The sequence below is a fragment of the Peromyscus californicus genome, unplaced genomic scaffold, assembly GCF_007827085.1.
Source record: "Peromyscus californicus insignis strain IS unplaced genomic scaffold, ASM782708v3 Scaffold_4__1_contigs__length_199733344, whole genome shotgun sequence".
Lineage (NCBI taxonomy): Eukaryota > Metazoa > Chordata > Mammalia > Rodentia > Cricetidae > Peromyscus > Peromyscus californicus.
Window position 1 is genome coordinate 127,571,607 of NW_026294562.1, and position 19,502 is coordinate 127,591,108.

General features: G+C 44.0%; 1 protein-coding gene across 2 annotated transcripts in view; it reads left to right on the plus strand.

The window, feature by feature from the left end:
• Nucleotides 1–10,314, plus strand: part of Slco3a1 (solute carrier organic anion transporter family member 3A1) — a 290,371-nt gene extending 280,057 nt beyond the window's left edge. Inside the window, exons 10-11 of one of the 2 annotated variants that reach the window (XM_052760923.1) lie at nt 1,089–1,331; nt 9,659–10,314. In XM_052760923.1, coding sequence (XP_052616883.1) covers nt 1,089–1,331; nt 9,659–9,741 — 326 coding nt within the window. In that variant the 3' untranslated portion in view covers nt 9,742–10,314. Of the gene's footprint in view, nt 1–1,088; nt 3,750–9,658 lie in introns of those variants that run through there. The other variant, XM_052760922.1, reaches the window with a different exon arrangement.
• The last annotated feature ends 9,188 nt before the right edge of the window (nt 10,315–19,502 follow it).

The window sequence follows — 19,502 nt, forward strand, 5'->3', positions numbered from 1 at the left end:
AGGTCCCTGAGCAGCCAACAGAACTATACTGGCAAGTTCCAAGGCAATCCAAAAACATCTCTCAGAAAACAAAGTAGACAATTCCAGTTGAACAACACTGAACGCTGACCTCTGGTTTCCACATGCACACATACACCCACACACTATGCAAATGGCTGAGCCCAGGATGGTGGTAAGTACCCAAGCACCTGGAATCCAGCTACACTGGATGCTGAAACAGCAGGATTACATGAGCCCATGAATTTAAGTCCAGCCTACACAACATAGCAAGACCTCATTTTTGAAAAGAAAACATATGTAATGACTGAGCTGTATCTTAAATCAAAATCTGGGATTTTGTTGGCTGTGGTTGGTCCAAGGCAGGTCCAATGGTATGTGAGTGAAGAGTTGAGAGCAGGCAAACAAACCAGCAGATTGCCCTGGACCTGAGTTAGAATGGAGATAGTTCTCATCTCATCTAGCATTTGTGATGATTGCTGTGGCTATCTGGTGTCAGCTCCGCTTGAAAAGAATTCATACCAGTTTAATAACTGGACCAACAGTAATCATGAGTATGTTGGTCACATGTACCATTTTAAACTATAAATGTGTCTATTTATGTGCTCACACAGTATGACTTATTCATATTCTATTTCTGGTCCCTGGTCCCTCCACATGGTGGTTCACACAGCCCTGCAAACCACATGCAGGACGGCAGTGAGCAGAGAGAGCCACACATCTCTTTGAATTTCTTCTAGGAGGTTGACTAATACTAAGAAGACTCCAGGAAAAACATTTTTCCATCTCAGAATAATGACAGCTGTCACTTATCTTATCGGGTACAACACATACCATCCTGATTTCTTTTCATGTTTTAATTTAGCCAGCCTCAGGTATAGAGGGCGCAATGATTTTGTCTGGATAACGAAGCCTGAACTGGGATGTGTGTTCCGATGGTTTGAACCACTGCACTCTAGAGCCTAGTGATCCAGCATATGCTCCCAGCTGTCTTGTAAACAAATGTACAGAGCCAGGGATAGAAGAGCCCTTCTCTGCAGTGAACGGTTCATCTGACCCCCAAATCTGAAATGATCTCTTCCTTCTACCAGGTTTCATCCCCCCACCTCTCATCTTTGGGGCCGGTATCGACTCCACCTGTCTGTTCTGGAGCACCTTCTGTGGGGAACAAGGCGCCTGCGTCCTCTATGACAACGTGGTCTACAGATACCTGTATGTCAGCATCGCCATCGCGCTCAAGTCCTTTGCCTTCCTCCTCTACACCACCACGTGGCAGTGCCTGCGGAAAAACTATAAACGCTACATCAAAAACCACGAGGGCGGGCTGAGCACCAGTGAGTTCTTTGCCTCTACTCTGACCCTAGACAATCTGGGGAGGGACCCTGTGCCCGCGCACCAGACACATAGGACAAAGTTTATCTATAACCTGGAAGACCATGAGTGGTGTGAAAACATGGAATCCGTTTTATAGTGACTCCAAGAGGAGGGTTGAACTCTGTGTTTGTGAGGCGAAGGGTCATTTTTCTTAATAAAAAAAGAGAGAGAGAGAGAGAGAAAGAGACAAAGAAAAAAGGATTTCAAAAGCAGACATGCACACACACACACACACACACACACACACACACACACACACACACACACACACACACACAAGACCTTTGTCCTTTTTCTAAAAATTCCGAGCCAGTCAGGATTCAGAATAAAGAGAGGATGGGATGGCCCCGGAGGACACGCACACTGCTGGGCTCAGAATCTGCTTGGAAGGTACCTCATGGTTTTCACGATGCCAACAGCTACAAGCAACAGGCACTGCCGATTTCAGGGAACACTTGTGGCCAGCTTGGAGGATGGACGTTTCTGGATACGCATACACACACAAAACTTTAAAAGCATTACAAAATGAGTCTACTAAAAAAAAAAAATCACAAGTTCAAGTTGAAAACATGGCCAGATTAAGCACTAGTGGCACCCTCTCCCTCCATTGGGGTGGGGGTGGGGTGTGCAGGGTGGAGGGGTGGAAGCCCCACTCCTCTCTCCAGCTTTCGCAATATGGGCCACTGTGTAGACCGCTCACCCAGTCTGCGTGTGGTTCAAGTCCCCAGAGTTCTCTGAGAGATGCTGACGGGCTATCCGGACTGGAGTCTGTGGTTGGCCCCTCTCACCAGCTCCATTTCCATGTTCAAGACTGAGGGCCCGAGGGGGAGCTTGGTGGGGGGCATGGACCTCCCTATCTCCTAGCACCTCTTCCCTATCAGCCCCACAGTGTGACCTCAGGAAGCTGTGGGCCTCACCTGGCTATGACTGACCCGCTCAGAGCCGGTGAGCCCCAACATAGCCCAAGTCATTTGCTTACGTTTGCCAAACATTTTGCCATTTTTTCAGAAACAACAGAAAAAAAAAAATACAAAGCGTACGAATTTCCAACTGTTGTATGTATAATCCTCTGATACTATTTTTAACTACTTCTTGAGTCTGTGTTAACCCTTCAGTCACTAACAAAGCTTTTACTTTTCTCCTTTTTTAATGCACCAAAAATATAAAGTGATTCAAGGGATGCAATTAATCTATTGTAATTTTTATCCTCATTCTGATACTGTGCAAAAAAACACACAATGCGTTATAAGAAAAAAGATAACTCCGGAAAGAGTGTAAATGCAGCTTTCAAAGAATCACCTTTGAGATAATGGGACAATGTGACAAGTTGCAAATCTGCCTTCTGGCTTTATTCTCCATGGTGATGATGTCACTGTCATGGGAAGCACTTTCTTATCCAAGCTTCATGTTCCAATGGGCATTCCTTTTTAGCCTGTGAAGGAAACTCACTCAGATGTGGGTTTGTGTGGATGGGAGCCATGCTCCTGGGGATAGGAGAGAGAGAAGGTGTAGTTCCCATGCCCAAGCTGTTGAGTGGGCTATGATATCTGTGATCATCAACCCATAAGCTCCGAAGTGATCACATGTCCATCCAGGTCCCAGGTCAATCCTGGACTCTGTGTATTGAAAGTGGCTGAACTTCAGAGACCTGCCATGTCATTTGGGATAACAGTCCTGTGGGGGAAGTCTCTTGCACCAGCATGCTTAAGACAATATGGCCACTGTCATCAGTGGCTGAGTCAGATGGGAGCACATACATGCATAGCCGAAGGCCCAGTCAGCTCACACTTCATGCCTTTTTGTTGACCTTTGTTGAGGATATACCAGAGAATAGACTACAAAGGATGCTTGGTTTTATTTTTCACCTCAAACATCCGTTTACAGTTCACCAGAAGCAATGAAAGACTAAGGCCAGAAGAGTAAAGATCGGGGGTAGGGGGTGGGGTTGTGCCAAATTTTTAACAGACCGTGTCAACGGGGAAATCTGAGTGATAGCCCCAAAGTAGAGGAGTCGTCAAGCAAAGACAACCAAGAGAATGCTGTGTGGCAGTGTGGCTGTGACCTGCTGCCTCATGCAGGGTGTTTCTAGAACAAACTAGCCTATCCTTGTTCATAAACACAGGGTGCTCATCAGTTCCATAACTAGGAAAGGGAAAACAGTTCTCCAACCAATCCATAAAGTGGGCTTTGTTGCTCTGAAGGCTCTGGTCACATTTCAAACAGGTTCCAGTTCAGTCTTGTTTTGAAAATGAATGGCTAATGGGTTACTGCCCTCTCTATACTGTTGTGTATCTCTCCAAACTGAGGCCCTGGGATGTACACTTTGTTTCATGAGATGATTTGCTTTTTGGAAAAAAAAATAATTTTTAAGCTCTTTGTATCTTGGATTTTTTTTTCCCTCTAAAATGTTCTCAAAGATAACAATGGCGCCCAACTCCAGGGCTCACATTTATCAACAGTTATTTATAAATTTAAAATCTCCCTGTGGCAAAGTGATTTCAGTGAACATTGTGCTATCTTTAAATTTTTCAATTTCTCTCATGTATGACAGAAGAGAAAACTCCATCTCCTTTTAATTTTCCTTTTGCATTATATAAAGAACCACTGTGCATCCAAGGCTAGATCCAGCCCCTTGTTTGTCTGGTTTTGAGTGGCATTCTGGATTAAAAACTGCCCTGGTCAGATCTCCCTTGAAGATACAGGAAGTAAACCTGGGGTGGATGGAGAAGACCTAGAGCATGAATGCTGGAGTTCTCTCTTCCGCAGTCGTCTCCTCCACCATCTTAGTTGAATGCACCCACAGGATGGATGAAAAGGTCTCTGCTGCAGCTTGTGACAGACCTTTACGCCTCTTACGTGTAGACCAAGCAGGTTCTAGGCTCCGTACCTGTGTTGCTTCCCACGTGTGGGAAACCTGCTGTTCTCCGGTCAGCTGAGGTGGTGTGCTGTGAGGGACACCTGCACCTCTGTTACTCACTTCCCACCTCCACCAAGAAGGCCCTGAAGCTCTGATACTCTGGGAATAATAGCAAAGCCACAGCGTGCTCAGACTTTTCTCACAGCAAATAAAGAGCAAGAGAATCCCTCTTTTTGGGTCCCCCTAAGGACCCCGCTGCCAGTGCTTAACAGCCAAATAATAAAGGAAGCCAAGGGCCCTGAGGAACCATTTGAAAGTTAACATCCTCCAAGCAGGAAGGGAGTGTCTGCTTCTCCCTAACAATCATTTCCTTTTCTCTACCTCACAGTGGGATAGCTGCCCTCAGGGTGACTGGAAAGTAGGACTGTGTGTGGTATCTTATCCATTCAGATCCCCAGATCCAGTATGCCCTAGAGTTTTTCCTCACACTATGGAAAGCCTTGTGGGCCTGAGGTAACCCACGGGAATGTCCTACACAAGGACACCCACCCAGCCAGTCACTAGAAGATAGTCACACTGCCCGCAGCCTGCTACCCCCAGGGAGTTTTCTAAGTGTAAGATTCTCATGTGGTTGTTAGCCCAGAGGAGGCTTTTATAAAGAATCCCAGAAGGTGTAAGTACGCATGTGGACTCACAGACAAATACACAGTTGTTGGCCAACTGGCAGCCTGCCCATCTGGCTTTCTTGCCATACACTGCTCCTGGACCTGGGGAAGAGTGGTTCTCTTATCCACCGCATGGGGTATGTCATAGGATCTCCCTGACAGTCCTTAAAACATTACTCAGTAGTAGCATTAAATAATAAATATCAGTATGTGGAAATCAGTTGTCTGATTGTACAGTCAAACCCAGCTAGACAAGGACAGAATAAGCTACCAATGCTGTTTTTGGAGTCTTGCCCTATTTTGACTGTGTGTTTGGTTTGGTTGTGATGAGCAGGGAGACCCAGGTGAGTGGCTTCTCAGTCTACCAGATGGAAAGTATTTATTTTCTGGCTTTTATTGTTCTTGTCTGATTTTTTTTTTTTTTTATGGATGGGACAGCCAACTCTCTGGCCAGGAGTCAGGGACAGTGCCAAACAGTAGGGCATGGATGGTTCCTCTGGGTTTTCCTCAACACAGTTAATCTTCACCTAAAGTTAAGAATCCAGGTCGAACACCTACGAGCCACCATATTTTCCAAGAGAAGGTGACAGTGAAATAAAACCTGGCTTAGGAGATTCATTTGGGATCCAACCCCAGCCTTTTGCCTCCTGCTTTCTCTCCTCATTCACTATATCCTGCCTCACCCAATTCACACCAAATTCTTCCTCTCTGGATAAAAACCTCATTTCATAGGAGAGCTGACCCAAAATTTTGATAGGCTGTGGGTCCCAGCTCCTCTACTGCTACTCAAGAGCCAGTTAGAAGACTTCCTCGCTGGCAGCACCAAGTTGCTGTTCCCACACCTCTGTCAGGGACCGCTTCTTTGTGTAACTCCTGGAACCCATTACTCTACACTGTCTCCCCTGCTCTTCACACCTATAAGGAACCTCAGCTACTCCTGAGCCATGGCAGGATCAACATGACCTGGCAAACCTACACGGGGAAATTCAGACAAGCAAAGACGGTCCCACGCCTCGGGAGCATTTGCCTGCCTCAGAAATGAAGACGTGCACATACTTATCAGAGGCCACCTATGCTAGCATCGTTTTTCATTGCAGGGTTTATTTTTCTCAAGGATATGGTGTTTGAATGTGATGTATTCATTCTCTTATCTAAAATGTCGGGCTGTGTGCTGTCCTATAGACTAGGTACGTGGCCCCTCTCCTCCGAAAGCTCACACAGCTCAGTGAGCAGGACAGACTTTAACATAAACACAATCAACAAAAGAGCATTCTAAGCCAGATTGTGTCTGGATGTGAGAGATGACTCCGAGCTGACTCATGGTGATGGCAAGCTTTGATTGATAGCTGCAATAATCAAAACGGAGAGAGAAAAAGAAGGGGGGATTCTGGAGGCTAACTAACAGTGGGGGTCTCCCAGGTGGCTACTAAAAAGATGAAGGAGAAAGTCACCCCTACCACACCACACACAGCTGGGGTCACCAAAGCAAAGGCAACACATTACTCTTGTGCAGGACTATCTAGTAAAATACGTCAAGCCTTGTAGGTCATCAAACTGTCAAAACTACTTACCCCGTTGTCGCCCAAGATCAATTCAAAACAATAAGTGAAAAAAATGCCTGGGCTGTGTACCAAGAAAGCTGTTTTACAAAGACAGTCAGTGGCTGGAAGGAAGGGCCTGGTGTGCCGAGGCAGAACTAAGTCTCTTGGAGATACCAACCGTTCAGATAGGTAGGGCTTATCTGGCACCTCAATCCTGGCCACAGCATTGGCTGAGTCATTTCTCCAAAGGGTCCTGGAGTAGGTGTCCATCACCTCTAATGTCCCTGACCACAGCAGTCTAACTGAAGCATCTCACTTGTTTCCAAGAAGGAAGAAAGTACCCTTTTGTTGTCAAACTTTGGAGTTTAAGGCAACCTTATTTTTCTCTTGGGTACGACAGAGAATTGGAACCACAGAACCTATCATCCTTTCCATCCTGACACTTGGCATTTGAACTAGACCGACCGAACTTTTTTTTCCCCCTTAAATGATGGACACAGACACATGAGGGAGAAATAGAGGAAACAGGAAAAGAGGAGTGAGTCCAGATACCGAATGGAACTTCAAGCCCTTTTCCTCCTCAGCACCAACATATAAAACATTGACACTCCCGAGTTAATCAATCTGTCAGATAGAATAATTGGTAAGCACTAGTAATAGCTAATAATAATAACAGTCACTAACATCTATCAGGTACTTACTCTGAACTAGCTGCTGGGCTGAACTGATTACAGGCATTAACACATTTAATCTTAATGCTGACTTTGTGAGGCAGGGATTATTGCTAGTTTTATTTTACAGGAGAGGAAAACGAGACTTGGAAGCATTCAGAATTGGCTCAAGGTCATGAGAAGATTCAAACCCAAGCCTATGAGTCCAAAGTGCCTATTGGTAACCACGAGAAATGTTCCCTTCCTACCAAGGAAGACGTGAGGGAGCCTTCCCTGCCTCGAGGACATGCCTAATCTCGAAGTCTCTGGCACAAGTGAACTGGCGGCCTCGCACTGTCATATGCCCCCTAGTGAATAAGCAGGACACAATGACAGCTGCATTCTGGAAAGTGTCTGCTCTCCCTCTTTTAGCTATGTTCTTTATCCCTTATTACAGTGGTCCATTTATATAAGGTGTTCTATCCAAGATGGGCAGGTGAAAGGAAACGGGATGCATTATGTAATGTATTAAGAGTCCCGGCGGCTATTCTCAGCACCAGGCAGGAGCTCCCAACCCCTGCCTCCTACCACGTACTGTAACATCCATCTTATATGCTCAGCCCTGACCCAGGGGCTCCAAACATGTTAAATGTTGACTATGTCTTACTCTCTTTCCAGATTGCAGGCTTTGAAAAGCTGAGCATCTAGACATTTCCATTTTTATGATAACAACTCAAGTCGACAATCAGGAGTTGATAATAATCATACATTTTTGAATATTTTTCCATAAGGTAGAAGTGATTATTGTTTTTGCTATGAGCAAATGGAATAATGTAGCCACTTTGCTGGAGATGTGACATTCTGTAGGTTGGAATTTTTGCCGTTTCCATACTGTTTTTCTTAAGTTCATGCTAATCAAATAGAAGGTAGAGGCAAATTTGGCAAGAATGTTTGGTTTATAACCTGAGGCCATAAAATGAAATGGAACAAGGTAATGCAGGGAGCTTATTAGATGAGGAACACAAGTAAGGGCCAGCTTGAGCTTAAATCCAGCACCTTAAAGGGAGAAGGCCTTGGGGAGTCTTGTTTATCGAGCCTACTAGGCATATGCCAGGCCCAAGAATGCAGAATCCCTGTTGACCCCAGCAACCCTTTTATGCTATCCCTGACAGGTAAGTCATGTTCCCCCTCTTTACAGATCAGACAAGGAGGGCCTAGAAAATTCAGGTTTCCCAAGGTCACCAGCTAGTTAGGTCATCAGAAGTCAGTACCAGGTCTTCCTAATTGCTGAACCAGGGCCCTTTCTAGTCCAGCACACAACCACTGCAGTGGGAACTTGGAAGCCAGCAGAAAGAACATCCATCCACTGGGAGGAGGGACGGCAGGGGGCAGGGGTATGCTGACACAGGACTGTCCCGCTCCCACTGAGAGTTGATCATTTCCCAAAGAAATGAGCCAAGAGCTAGAAGTAAGACCTCTGCAAAATGTTACCTGCAAACAGAGGACCATGAAATGAGAAAGCCCATTTCACGCTAACAGTTAACCAGTAGAGACCTTGCAAAGCCTTCCTCCTTCCACCTTAGCGATGTCAACTGCTTCCCAGCCAGTGGCGCTGAGTAAGAAGCAACCTCAGCTCTCACTCTTGCCCCGCCCCAAAGAGCAGTGCTAACCCATATGCAAATTTCCTTCATCCCCTCCTCTCGCCTCTGAGGAGATGGCATTCTGACATGCTTTTTCTTTTTTTTTTTTTTTAAATCATTACCTGGGGAATTCTTCTCTGACAAGCTCTCCCAAGACTGTAAGAACATGAGCCTTGCCAAAAGTCAAACATGGAGCATTTCTCTGTGGGCCAAATCTCAGCTTCTAAATGCTGAGTACAGGCTGCCGCCTTTTAAATGGCCAGGTCAAAATCAAAAGATCAATAGCCAGACGTTTCTACGGTCTCCCTATACCTGTCATTGAACAAGAAAGCCACCTGTCACCATGGCTTGCAGAATGTCACAGGGATGAGTTAAATTTTTAATACTTTATTAATAAAGTCACAGCATCATTTATGGAGGTGTGACCTTTCCTCAGACCCGGCTCCAGTGAGGAGATTGCTTCACTTGGCATGCAGTGACTATCTGTGGATGAATGGACAATAAACTGGTCCCGAATGCTACAGGAGAAAGCATGACCTGTTCAAGTGGTTTTCCCTGGCACTCAGCCTCCTCTTTAATAAAAACCTAAAGTGACACTTGGAGTCCAAGTAACACTTGGTTACTGGTAACTTATGGAAAAGAAAGAAAAATCAGGTTTGGGGTACATCTGCTCATCCCCACGATGAATATTAGTATGAAAGTGCAGATAAATATGCTTTGAGAGATCCAGCCTTCATAGAGGTCCTTGAGCTTGGAGTATGGCCTTCTGAGTGTGAGCTGGAGAGAAAGCTAGCCCTTTACTGCTATTTCTTCCTACATGTCCCTTTTACTGGAAAGCCTCGACGCTATAATGTAAGACTAATAGAATGTAGGAAATGCAGAAAAGATCCATCTCTTTTTTCCTCTTGGCTCTTCTCCCCTCCTTCCCCTTTAGGCACAGAGTATCAAGACATTGAGACTGAGAAAACCTGCCCTGAGTCACAGTCACCTTCAGAAGACTCCTTTGTGAGAAGCTGAGGGCTGCCCTCTTATGGCAGAGCCTACCATCGCCACCACCACCACCACCACCACCCACAGACCTCAAGGCCTGACATAGCCCTGCGCTGCCCAGGAACCCAAGGGTTCCTATGTGGATTATCCAATGTCTGGTCCTTTGAGGCTTCAAGCACAGGCCTATGACAAGGACTAAGGAGGTGGCATGTGGCCAGGAGCCCTCCAAAGTGGGCATCGTTCCTAAAAAGCAAGGTCAACCTGATGTGCAAATTTCCTTCGGCCTGTCTCTCTTCTCGCTTCTGTGGGGATGGCTTTCTGACATGCTTTAGAAAACTCCCTCTGGGGAAGCTTCTCTGACCAAACACTCTTAACAGTTCCAAAGAAACCAGCAGAGGCTGGGCTTTAACAGAAGGGTGTAAAAATCCGGATTCCCAGAAGAGAAGAGGAAGAAAAGCACATACTTAATAGATTCTGAGTGTGGTAGTCTGTATTTTTTTGCAGCTTATATTTTCCAGATGAGCAGTTTAGAGATACATGATATAAAGTATATACTGTACATTTGCTGAAAATTATATTAAAAGCACTATTTTAATTCTTCTTCTGTCTCATGCTGTAATCTGTTATCTTTCCTGTTTCCTGAGCAAGCCTAATGGAGGTGTGCCTCTAACTGTGTGTCGTCTCTGTTTGTGGGCTTTGACATGATCCAAAGAGCACAGGCTTTGGAGTCAAAGCAGACCCAAATCCAAATCCTCCTCCCAACACTTGCTACCAATATGATGCTGACCGAGTGATGTGACATGACTGAGCCTCGGGGTCATCTGCAAAGTGGGAATATTGATGACTGCTTTAAAACAACTGTCCTGTACTTAAGTGAAAGTGCATGGGAAGGCACAAATTCAGGGTTCTGCACAAAAGTGGTTCTTGCTGGTTGCTTCCACAGCCTGCAGCTGGAATTGGATTCCACTACACTGATACGGCCTCTGTGAATGCATCAGTGGTCCTGCCCTTGACACTCAGATTCCTCTCTGACTCTCCCACCATATAACCCTGGGAGAAGGGGCAACAGCATCAGCTCAACACACCTGCACTCTCTAATACAGTGTGTGATGTTCCATAGCTACTCAACAGGCTTTGAACAGCCAGGCCTCGACCCAGCAGCCTGCACAGCTCTGACTTTATTCTCATTCCCTGCTCTAACTCCATCATTTGCCTCCCTTTCTCTGGATCCACATGCCTCACCATGGATGGAGCAGCAGCTGCCTTCCTATACCAAGCCTCTCCCCCAGTAAGCTTCACTTCTATGTCTTTATTACTTCACCAGCTGGACTCCTGCCTCCCGTGGGCAGGTTGGTCAAGTTGATCTTGCCACTGGCTTGTACCTTAGAAGTCCTTCTGCCCTCTTCTGCAGTCACCCTGGAGCTCCAGGGACAGATGCTTCCAGATCCAGTATGTGCTTCATTATCCAGACAAGTGCTTAGATGTTTCACCTCTCCTGTGGGGCTAGCTCTGACTACTCACTCCCTTTCTTCCTGACCATCCCAGCCTGGATCTCCCCCTCCATCCCGGTTGTTCTTCACAGTTGGGCTCACCCACAAACCAAAGCTTATCAAGCCGGCATCCCTTGAAGATTGTACCCATCTTATCCCTGCCTTGTCTTTTTGCTCCAGACTAAGGAAATAATGAGTTCAACCTTCTTTAAAAGCCTGATCACCACACCAGTGGATGCTTTAGGCTCCTCTTTAACGTGGAGCAGTTATTTATGTAATTGTTTTTATCTTCCACAAGGCAACATGACTTATTCTCTCTGGCATAAGAGTTCCAAGAAAATACAATTTCAACATCTTCTGCTCTGATGTGAAAAGATACTGAATCAACTAAAAAAAAAAGTGGCTAGTGTTTCCTTCCTACGGGAGATGGCTTCACCTTCACTGAAAAGTCACAGGAGGTGGAAGAAGGAAGGGGGATGTTGCTTACAGCATCTGCACATGTGGTACCCGGGGTGTTTCTGTTTGCTTTGCTTGTTTATTAGGGAGTTGATGTTGTTTTGGTGGTGGTGCTTGGAAAGTTACAGAATTACTTCCCCTCTGTTTAATCTCTTAAAAACCACTCTTTCTTATTTGTAGTCAAGAGATTCCTACTACTGAAGTTAATAATCCATGAGAGATTAGTCCTAGGGGTTATTCAAACAATTCAGAGAGAAGGGATGGCTTAGATTAGACCCCAATGGTCATCTCTTCTGCATGCCCTATGAGCAGTCATGGGTGACCATGGTCTAGAACCAAATATATATTCATCCAACCTAAGATTCAATTTCACCTTTGCCCCAGTCTCTATGTGCTAGTCACACACAGAAGTGTTTTGTTCAACTAGATTAAAAGCAGACTCTATGGCTTCCACTGGACTCACAGCCACTTGAGCAAGCCATTTTTCAGAGTCTTTTGTTTTCTTTTTTATCTAAAAGCCTTCTATGAAGCTTCTTCTGCATGACTTATTCTTGACTACAGTTCATGTGCAGGGCAGAGACTGGCTTCTTTTCTGGAAAGTTTTTGAAAGATGCTGTAACCTTCCTGGGTATCTCCAGCTGTGGAATCCATGGACATGTATGCATCAGAGTCCCCAATGGAGGCCATGCTGCATCTTCTGGAATCCCACTCCCTTATTCATCATACAATAATTAAGAGCTGAAATAAGAAAGCCACCAAGAATAGAAAGGCAAGGTGACAATTGCAGCGGTGCCTGTGTCCGAACACAGCACAGTCCCTTGGACTTGAGCTTGATGTGACTGAAGTCCTTATCTACAAAGACAAGAAAGCATTTTCCATTTCCCGGGAAGCTTCTCTATGTTCCATGGCAGCAAGGACTCACAATCACCAAGTATTCCCAGTGAAGTGGGAGTGGAGACCCTCTACATTTAGACTTCACAACCTTCCTTCTGTCCTACCCTTCAAGTTCTTTGGGGAATTATTCTGCCTTGAGAAAACTACACCATCATAAAGAAATCAATGTTTAAAATTGGTTAAAAAAAAAAAAAACAGAAACAGCCCAAAGAAAATGTCAATTACTGCTCCTTTTTCTAAAACCATCACTATTCACCTCTTCAAGTTTTATGCAAATGATTAGACAAAACACAATGCTACAGGAGGAGGCATTCCTGCAAAACAGGACACTGGGAATAAGATTTTACTTACAACACAACTGTGCCCAGAAACATGACTTTTGTAGGATCAATTCTTGTCAGGCATTTTCTCAGAATATATCAGTGGATCGATCTTAGGAAGAAAAAGATCACCCAGAAAACTACTTAAAAGAAGAGATACAAAATGAGATTCATGCAAGATTGAGGAAGGGACGGAATGAATACACAGAGACCCTCACTCACTCTGATTGGTCTCACACTGCACATGATGTCCTGTGTTCCCTGAAAATGTGTGTCCTTGGTGGTTAATTAATTCTGTGTGGGTGTTTGTCAGCTTTAAAGTCTTGGGAAAGCACCAGAGAGACTCTGCAAAGTTCTCTGCACACTGTAGGCGCTCTGCACTGGGAGAGCTTGGATGGCTTCGTGGAAAGAGCAGTAACAGGTTGGTCTCCCTGCTCAGAAGCTTACAGCATTGCCAAGTTATCAAGCCAAGTCTCACTTAGAGAACCTTAGTCTCTCTGGGGCCCTGAAATAGAAAGTGACAGCCTACTTGCATAGTGGATGCATAGTAACAAGTTTAGCTATGTATGGCCACAATGTTCCCTGTGGGGACCAAGAAGTATTAAACTTCATGGTAAGTATCATCCTTGACCATCAAAAATACAAATCAGCTCTGTGTTTTCTATCGTCTTCTACAGTGTCTTCTCAGTCAATTTCTAGTTCTCAGTCATTTTTATTGGATAAAGGAAACAAATCTTTCTTGTTAAGACCTCATCCTACTCATTTGGGAACTTCCGCCTCATACTCCATTCACACATTCCTACCCTAAGTGCAGGTCAGGACTTGGAGTCCTGGACTAGAAGTAAGGTTTGCACTCTCCCGTTCCTTCTTCTCCTTCCAAACACGGCTTCAGGAGGAGGTGTGGAAGCCCAAGAGAGGGGCAGTATTTGCTTACTACAGTGCCTATGGCCAAACTTAATGCCAGCACTAGCCATAGTTAGTGTGGAGGCAGACAGTCCTCACCTGGCCTAGCAGAAGGAAGATTCAAACCCAAGGAGCTTGCCTTGGTTTTGGCATTCTCTTTTGAGTGGCACCTCAAATGAACAGCCAAGTGCTTCATTTCTACACAGTAGGTACCCACCCCTGCAGTGAGTAAGCCCCCGAGAAGCCCCACATCTCCAATATCATCTATCCCAACTAGTTGGATTCTGAGTAGGTCATCTAGACAGGGCCATTCTCACTTATGCGTAAAAGTCACTTCAAAGGTTGTCCTTGCCTCTCTCTTCCATGGCCTCATATCTCCAGTGTCCTCCTGTACCACCTCACCCTAGTTGGATAGTGACAAGTCAGGCAGCCAGAGTGCTGGCATGGCCAGTAACCACTGTGCGTACACAGACTATAAGCAATTGTTTTCTGAGCCCTGGCCCTCAAAGGCAGGGAGGGTACCTAACCAGTATTCCTCTTCATGAACATCACACCTCTTCCCTAAAAAAAATGCCCTCTCATTCCTTTCTCCAGACCTTTGTATGGGAAGGGGATGGAGAAAGACAGGAGGAATATGTTGATAATGCCTTGTTTTTTGAAAGTAGTTCTCATGCCACACCACTGTAACCTACTGACATAATCTAAAGAGGCAGGGAAGCCAGTAAATGATAGTGATGAGAAATGCCTCAACCTCAAGGGAGTCTCCAAGGTAAAATGCATGGTCAGCTACGTTGCACCTGAAAGTTCTGCTACCTTCTCAACGTCAGCTAATTATTGCTGCATAGATCTGAGGCTTCCTCAAAGCATATTCACCCAGCACCTGGCACAGTGCCCTGTACTCTCTGAAAAGGTTACCAAGGCCCTGTATCCAACAAGGCTATATCCTAGAATAATGAAGAATGAGCCTGAGCATCCAAGTGCTCCCATGGAATGGGAGAGATGTGAGGATGATGGGATTCTAGAGAGGAGATAATCCCAAATAGCTGAGTGGCTCAGTGGGGTATCCATCACATCTCCTAGACATAGGGTGTATATCGTTAAGGACCAGTGTATGATGTTCAGCCTCCCATGAAAATGGGTATCTGGATGCAGGTAGGGCCTGATTGCAGAAGTAACGGGACCTAAGATGACAGTAGCAGTAGAAGTCTGCTAAGCCCTAGACTACTTTTTAACTTTTTAATTACATTTATCTGTCTATATGTGTGTGTTGAGTGCCTATGTGTGGAGCTCAGAGAACAGCTTACAGGAATCACTTCTCTCCTTCTACATGTGGGTACCTAGGATCAAACTTAGATCATTAGGCTTGTTGGCAAGCACCCTTAACCACCCTGAGCAACCTCACCAGCCCCCTACTAGAAATTCTTTCCAAAGATGTCACCCCATTTTAGCAGCAGCAGCAGCCTGTACAGATCATTCTCTACCTAGAATAGCCTGCCAGCCTGGGCTTGAATCTTGATTCCCTCATCAGTAGTGTCAAGGTCACTGTGGCCAGTCTAGGAAGCCTGTGAGGATTCGTGGGATAACATACTTAAAGTACTCAGGACTAGATATTCCACCTAGAAAGTGTCCAAGAACTAAGAGATGGCTTCTCCATATTTCCAGATCATCTGACTGAGGTAAAATTCAAGCATGGCTAACTTGCATGAGTAAATAATTACAACAGCAATTATCTCCCTCAGGACAATTATTTGCCATCACCGTTTGCACCGACTAAAATTACATGCATAAGGAGCAGAATCACCCATTGGCAGATAAACGTAATTAAATTGGGAGAATGACATCCAGTGGCTGACTGGATTAATAAAAGAAATGTATTCCCCAGAGATATTTCAGAATGCTTCTCCAAGCGGGATATTTCTTTTTAAGCTTGTCGTCTGAATTCAAATTACATATTAATTCTTTCCCCCAAATCATCATGCATTCAGTCTTAGAAATGTGTACCTCTGAAAAGCTATGGCTATGGCAATCAGCCACACACAGTCACAAATCCTCTTGATCTTTGTGGAAAAGTAGATAAGGCAGTCTTCTGGTCTAAAAAAATCTCAGCAAATAAATACTCTATCTTGATGATGTGTTCCTTGATTTGAGTGAGGTAACCCAGACCCCCCCCCAAAAAAAAGACAGACCCTGAGTGTTTTCTCTTATATGTGGGATGCTAGCTTTTAAGATTTACATATGTGTGATTCAATCTAAATAACTACAGAACTTGGGGAGCTAGTAAAGGACCAGTGGGGAGGAAATGATCATCCAAGGATGGAGAAATAGAATGTAGCGCTATAAAGAGATATGGGAGAACTAGATTGAGAATTGGATTTAAAACAGGACGTAAAGACCATGATACGTGCTATAGTGTCCGAGAACATAATGACCACACAGAGAATTGAAAAATTAGAAACTGAGTTTACAAACTCTCTGAATTTCTCATGAATTCACAACACATGGTAATGATTAACGGCATTCAAGTTTGTGAACCCAGAGTAACAATGGCTGCTTTTCCTTCTAACGCCATCATTGTTCTTGGACTTAGGAACACAGGGCTGGGGTTCTGTTTCTGAATCTTTGTCTCCTGTTTATCGCTCTAAGTGCCACAAGAGAATTGGGATGTGTTTGTGGCATGAATTTTTATGCCATTCTTCATTTGTGATTTTGGTGGCAGTCTACGGTGGTACACATCTTAAGTGCTCCAAATACTTCTGTGAGGTAGAGATAAGGAAACCATAAAACTTTATTTTAGCACCGGATAAATCCCAAGGAGGAGGAGTGTCCTTCCCAGTAGTTCTGACTTGGCTCCTGTCACAAAGGGAAATAGAACCATATGTTCTAAGATGGCAGCCAGAGAGGACCTTCAAGAGGCTACTGCCTGAAAGAGCACGTCAATCACTTGTTCTTCTTCAGACAAGAAAAATCTTTGTACCCAATAGGACTGCAGAGGTAAACATGGGTGTTTTTAATATCCCTGCATACGTGGGATACCCTCAGTGCCTAGGTCACATCTACCTCTGAGAATTCCAAGCCGCATTAAAATGAGCTGGGAGAGAAAACACTTTAAGCAAGCATCAGGCAGAACCAGGATGCTGCTATTTTCAACCTCTAGAAAACATTTAATAATCCTTCTAAATGCTTAACCAAACTGAGACTTCATCAGAGAGATTCTTGGGTTGTTTTTCTTCTTTTTAAATAGAAAGTTATTCACCTGGCCTTGGAGCTCATGACTGCAATCCCCAGGCTCATGGGAGACAGAGAAAAGTGGATCCAGAGTACAAGGCCAACCTGAGCTACATCCTGAGATCATGTCTTAAAACATGTACCTCTAAAAATATAGCCAGGTCCCACTTCTGTACAAATGGGGCTTGGCCTTTAGACACTGGTGACCATGTGTGTAAACTGGTGATGTGGATTGAGGCTCCATTTCCTGACAGGTGTGAGCTCAGATTCAGGGCAATGTCTTTATTTGCCCAAATCAGCACAATCTCCTATCCTGGGCACAGCAAGCATTGACAAATTTCTGTTATTGGGTGAATATGAATGCTCTACTTGCCTTCAGGCAAACCCAAACCTACATGGAAGCCATACTTTCCCAATTCATATGTGAAAGGTTGCATACTTAGTAACAACCATTATAGCATTAACTATGCTTTCTCATCCACAATGGCACATGTAACTTATAAAGATGCCTACAGACGAACCTACCAGAAATATGATTTGTAACAACTACATACCATTTTCTAAGATAAAAGTAACAACTTGAAAACTATTACCATTGCCATATTCCTAGATCAGATGGCTAAATACTGGTAAAATGTGATTTTTCCCCCACAAATAAACCATGCAATCTCCATGAAACCTCAGCAGTTTCTATTGAAACTGAAAGATACTTCCCAAATCACATTAAGTAAGTGCTTAAGTGTCACCACTGAAGTTCTTAAAATATAATAAAAATAGCTAAGACTAGGAACCCTCAAAATCAAGATGTCAACAAAGATCTATTTAAAATAAAAGTGGCATCCTCACAAGACCAGACCAGAAAAACACATCAAAAGCCCAGAACAGTGTTCATAAGCAGACATTTATATATGTGTGACCTAGAACATATTAGTTAAAAGAAAGCATTTCAAATCTGAGGGAAAAACATTGGACTATTCAATTAATAGTTCAAAGAAACAAATTAGAAATAAATTTTATCCATTACTGCTTGCCAAAGATAAATCCAATGCAGTTTAAATAAATAAAAAATGCATGAAAACTATAAAGATCAGGGAGAAGGAGAAGAATACATGATTTGAGAATTTGTCAAAAGATATAAAATACCAAAAACCCACAAATGAAAAGCAGGTTATACCTGACTATTTCAAAGCTAAAGTATCTATATTCTCACATCCAAGGCAGTTCAGCACAATCAAGTGAGTTAAAATATCTATAAACAACAATTTCTATCTATCTACCTATCTATCTATATCACTTTTTTCAAGTGTGTGTGTGTGAGAGAGAGAGACAGACATACAGACAGACAGAGACAGATAGAGAGGGGAAGATGGGGGGACCACTTAATCACACAATTCCCCAGTCTGTCATTGCCCTTACCGTCTCTGTAAACCTGACAGAAAAGCTCAGAAGGAGCCACTGTGGTTCTCCACATGTTTAGACTCACTAAGCAAACAAACACAATCTTTCAAAGGACCAGTTTTTACCAAGTTTTTATCTAAAATTCTGGCAAAACATTCACACTGATGCTCTCTCCTGCCAAGACACATGGCAAGTGCTGGAGCATAAGTTAATATAGTCACTCCAGGAAATCTGGCAGGGTCTGCAAAATGTTAAATGCTCATACAGTATGATTCAGAAAAAATATAAATAATAATAATAAAACCCAGTATGATTCAGAAATTGTTATTTCTCACCATCCACTTTTGTAAAGGAAGAAACCTGGCAGGATTGCACTTTGCAGGGACCTTTGGTTATTGAGAGTTGAGTTCCTGGCCATTCTCAGTCTTTACCTTGTGATCCATGTAGAGTAGGGTGAGGCCCAGAGCTTCAGTCCCTTCTTCCATACATCAGTTCTAACACTAACTGACCCCCTTAATTTAAATACCCTCATCCTTCAACATCCAGCACACATACAGCAAGCTTTCTCCTTACCTCTGGGTACACCTTTTCAAAATTCCTTGTGGCTCTCTGAAACTGTAGATGGTATGTAGCACTCCATGTATTTTCCAATATGTGCATACATGTGATGAAATTTTACATTTTATTCTGAGTGTATTATAGCTTCTTTTTAGACTACTTAGATAACCAGCTTCATTACTGTAGAACTTTGGAGCTACTATTAAGTAAGCTAAAAGATATTTGAGAGCAGGCACTGCAAGATTATGACAGTACATCTGATAATAAAGAAGTGGGTAATGGGCAGTGTCTCAGTTAGGGTCACTATTGATGTGATGAAACACCATGACCAAAAGCAACTTGGGGAGGAGAGGGTTTTATTTGGCTTATATATCCAAAATCACAGTCACTGAGGAATTCAAACAGGGCAGGAACCTGGAGGCAGGGGCTGAATCAGAGGCCATGGAGGGGTGCTGCTTACTGGCTTGCTCTCCATGGCTTGCTGTGATGGCTATTCTTGGCTGTAACTTGACTATACCTGAAATTCCCAATCCAGAAATGGAGG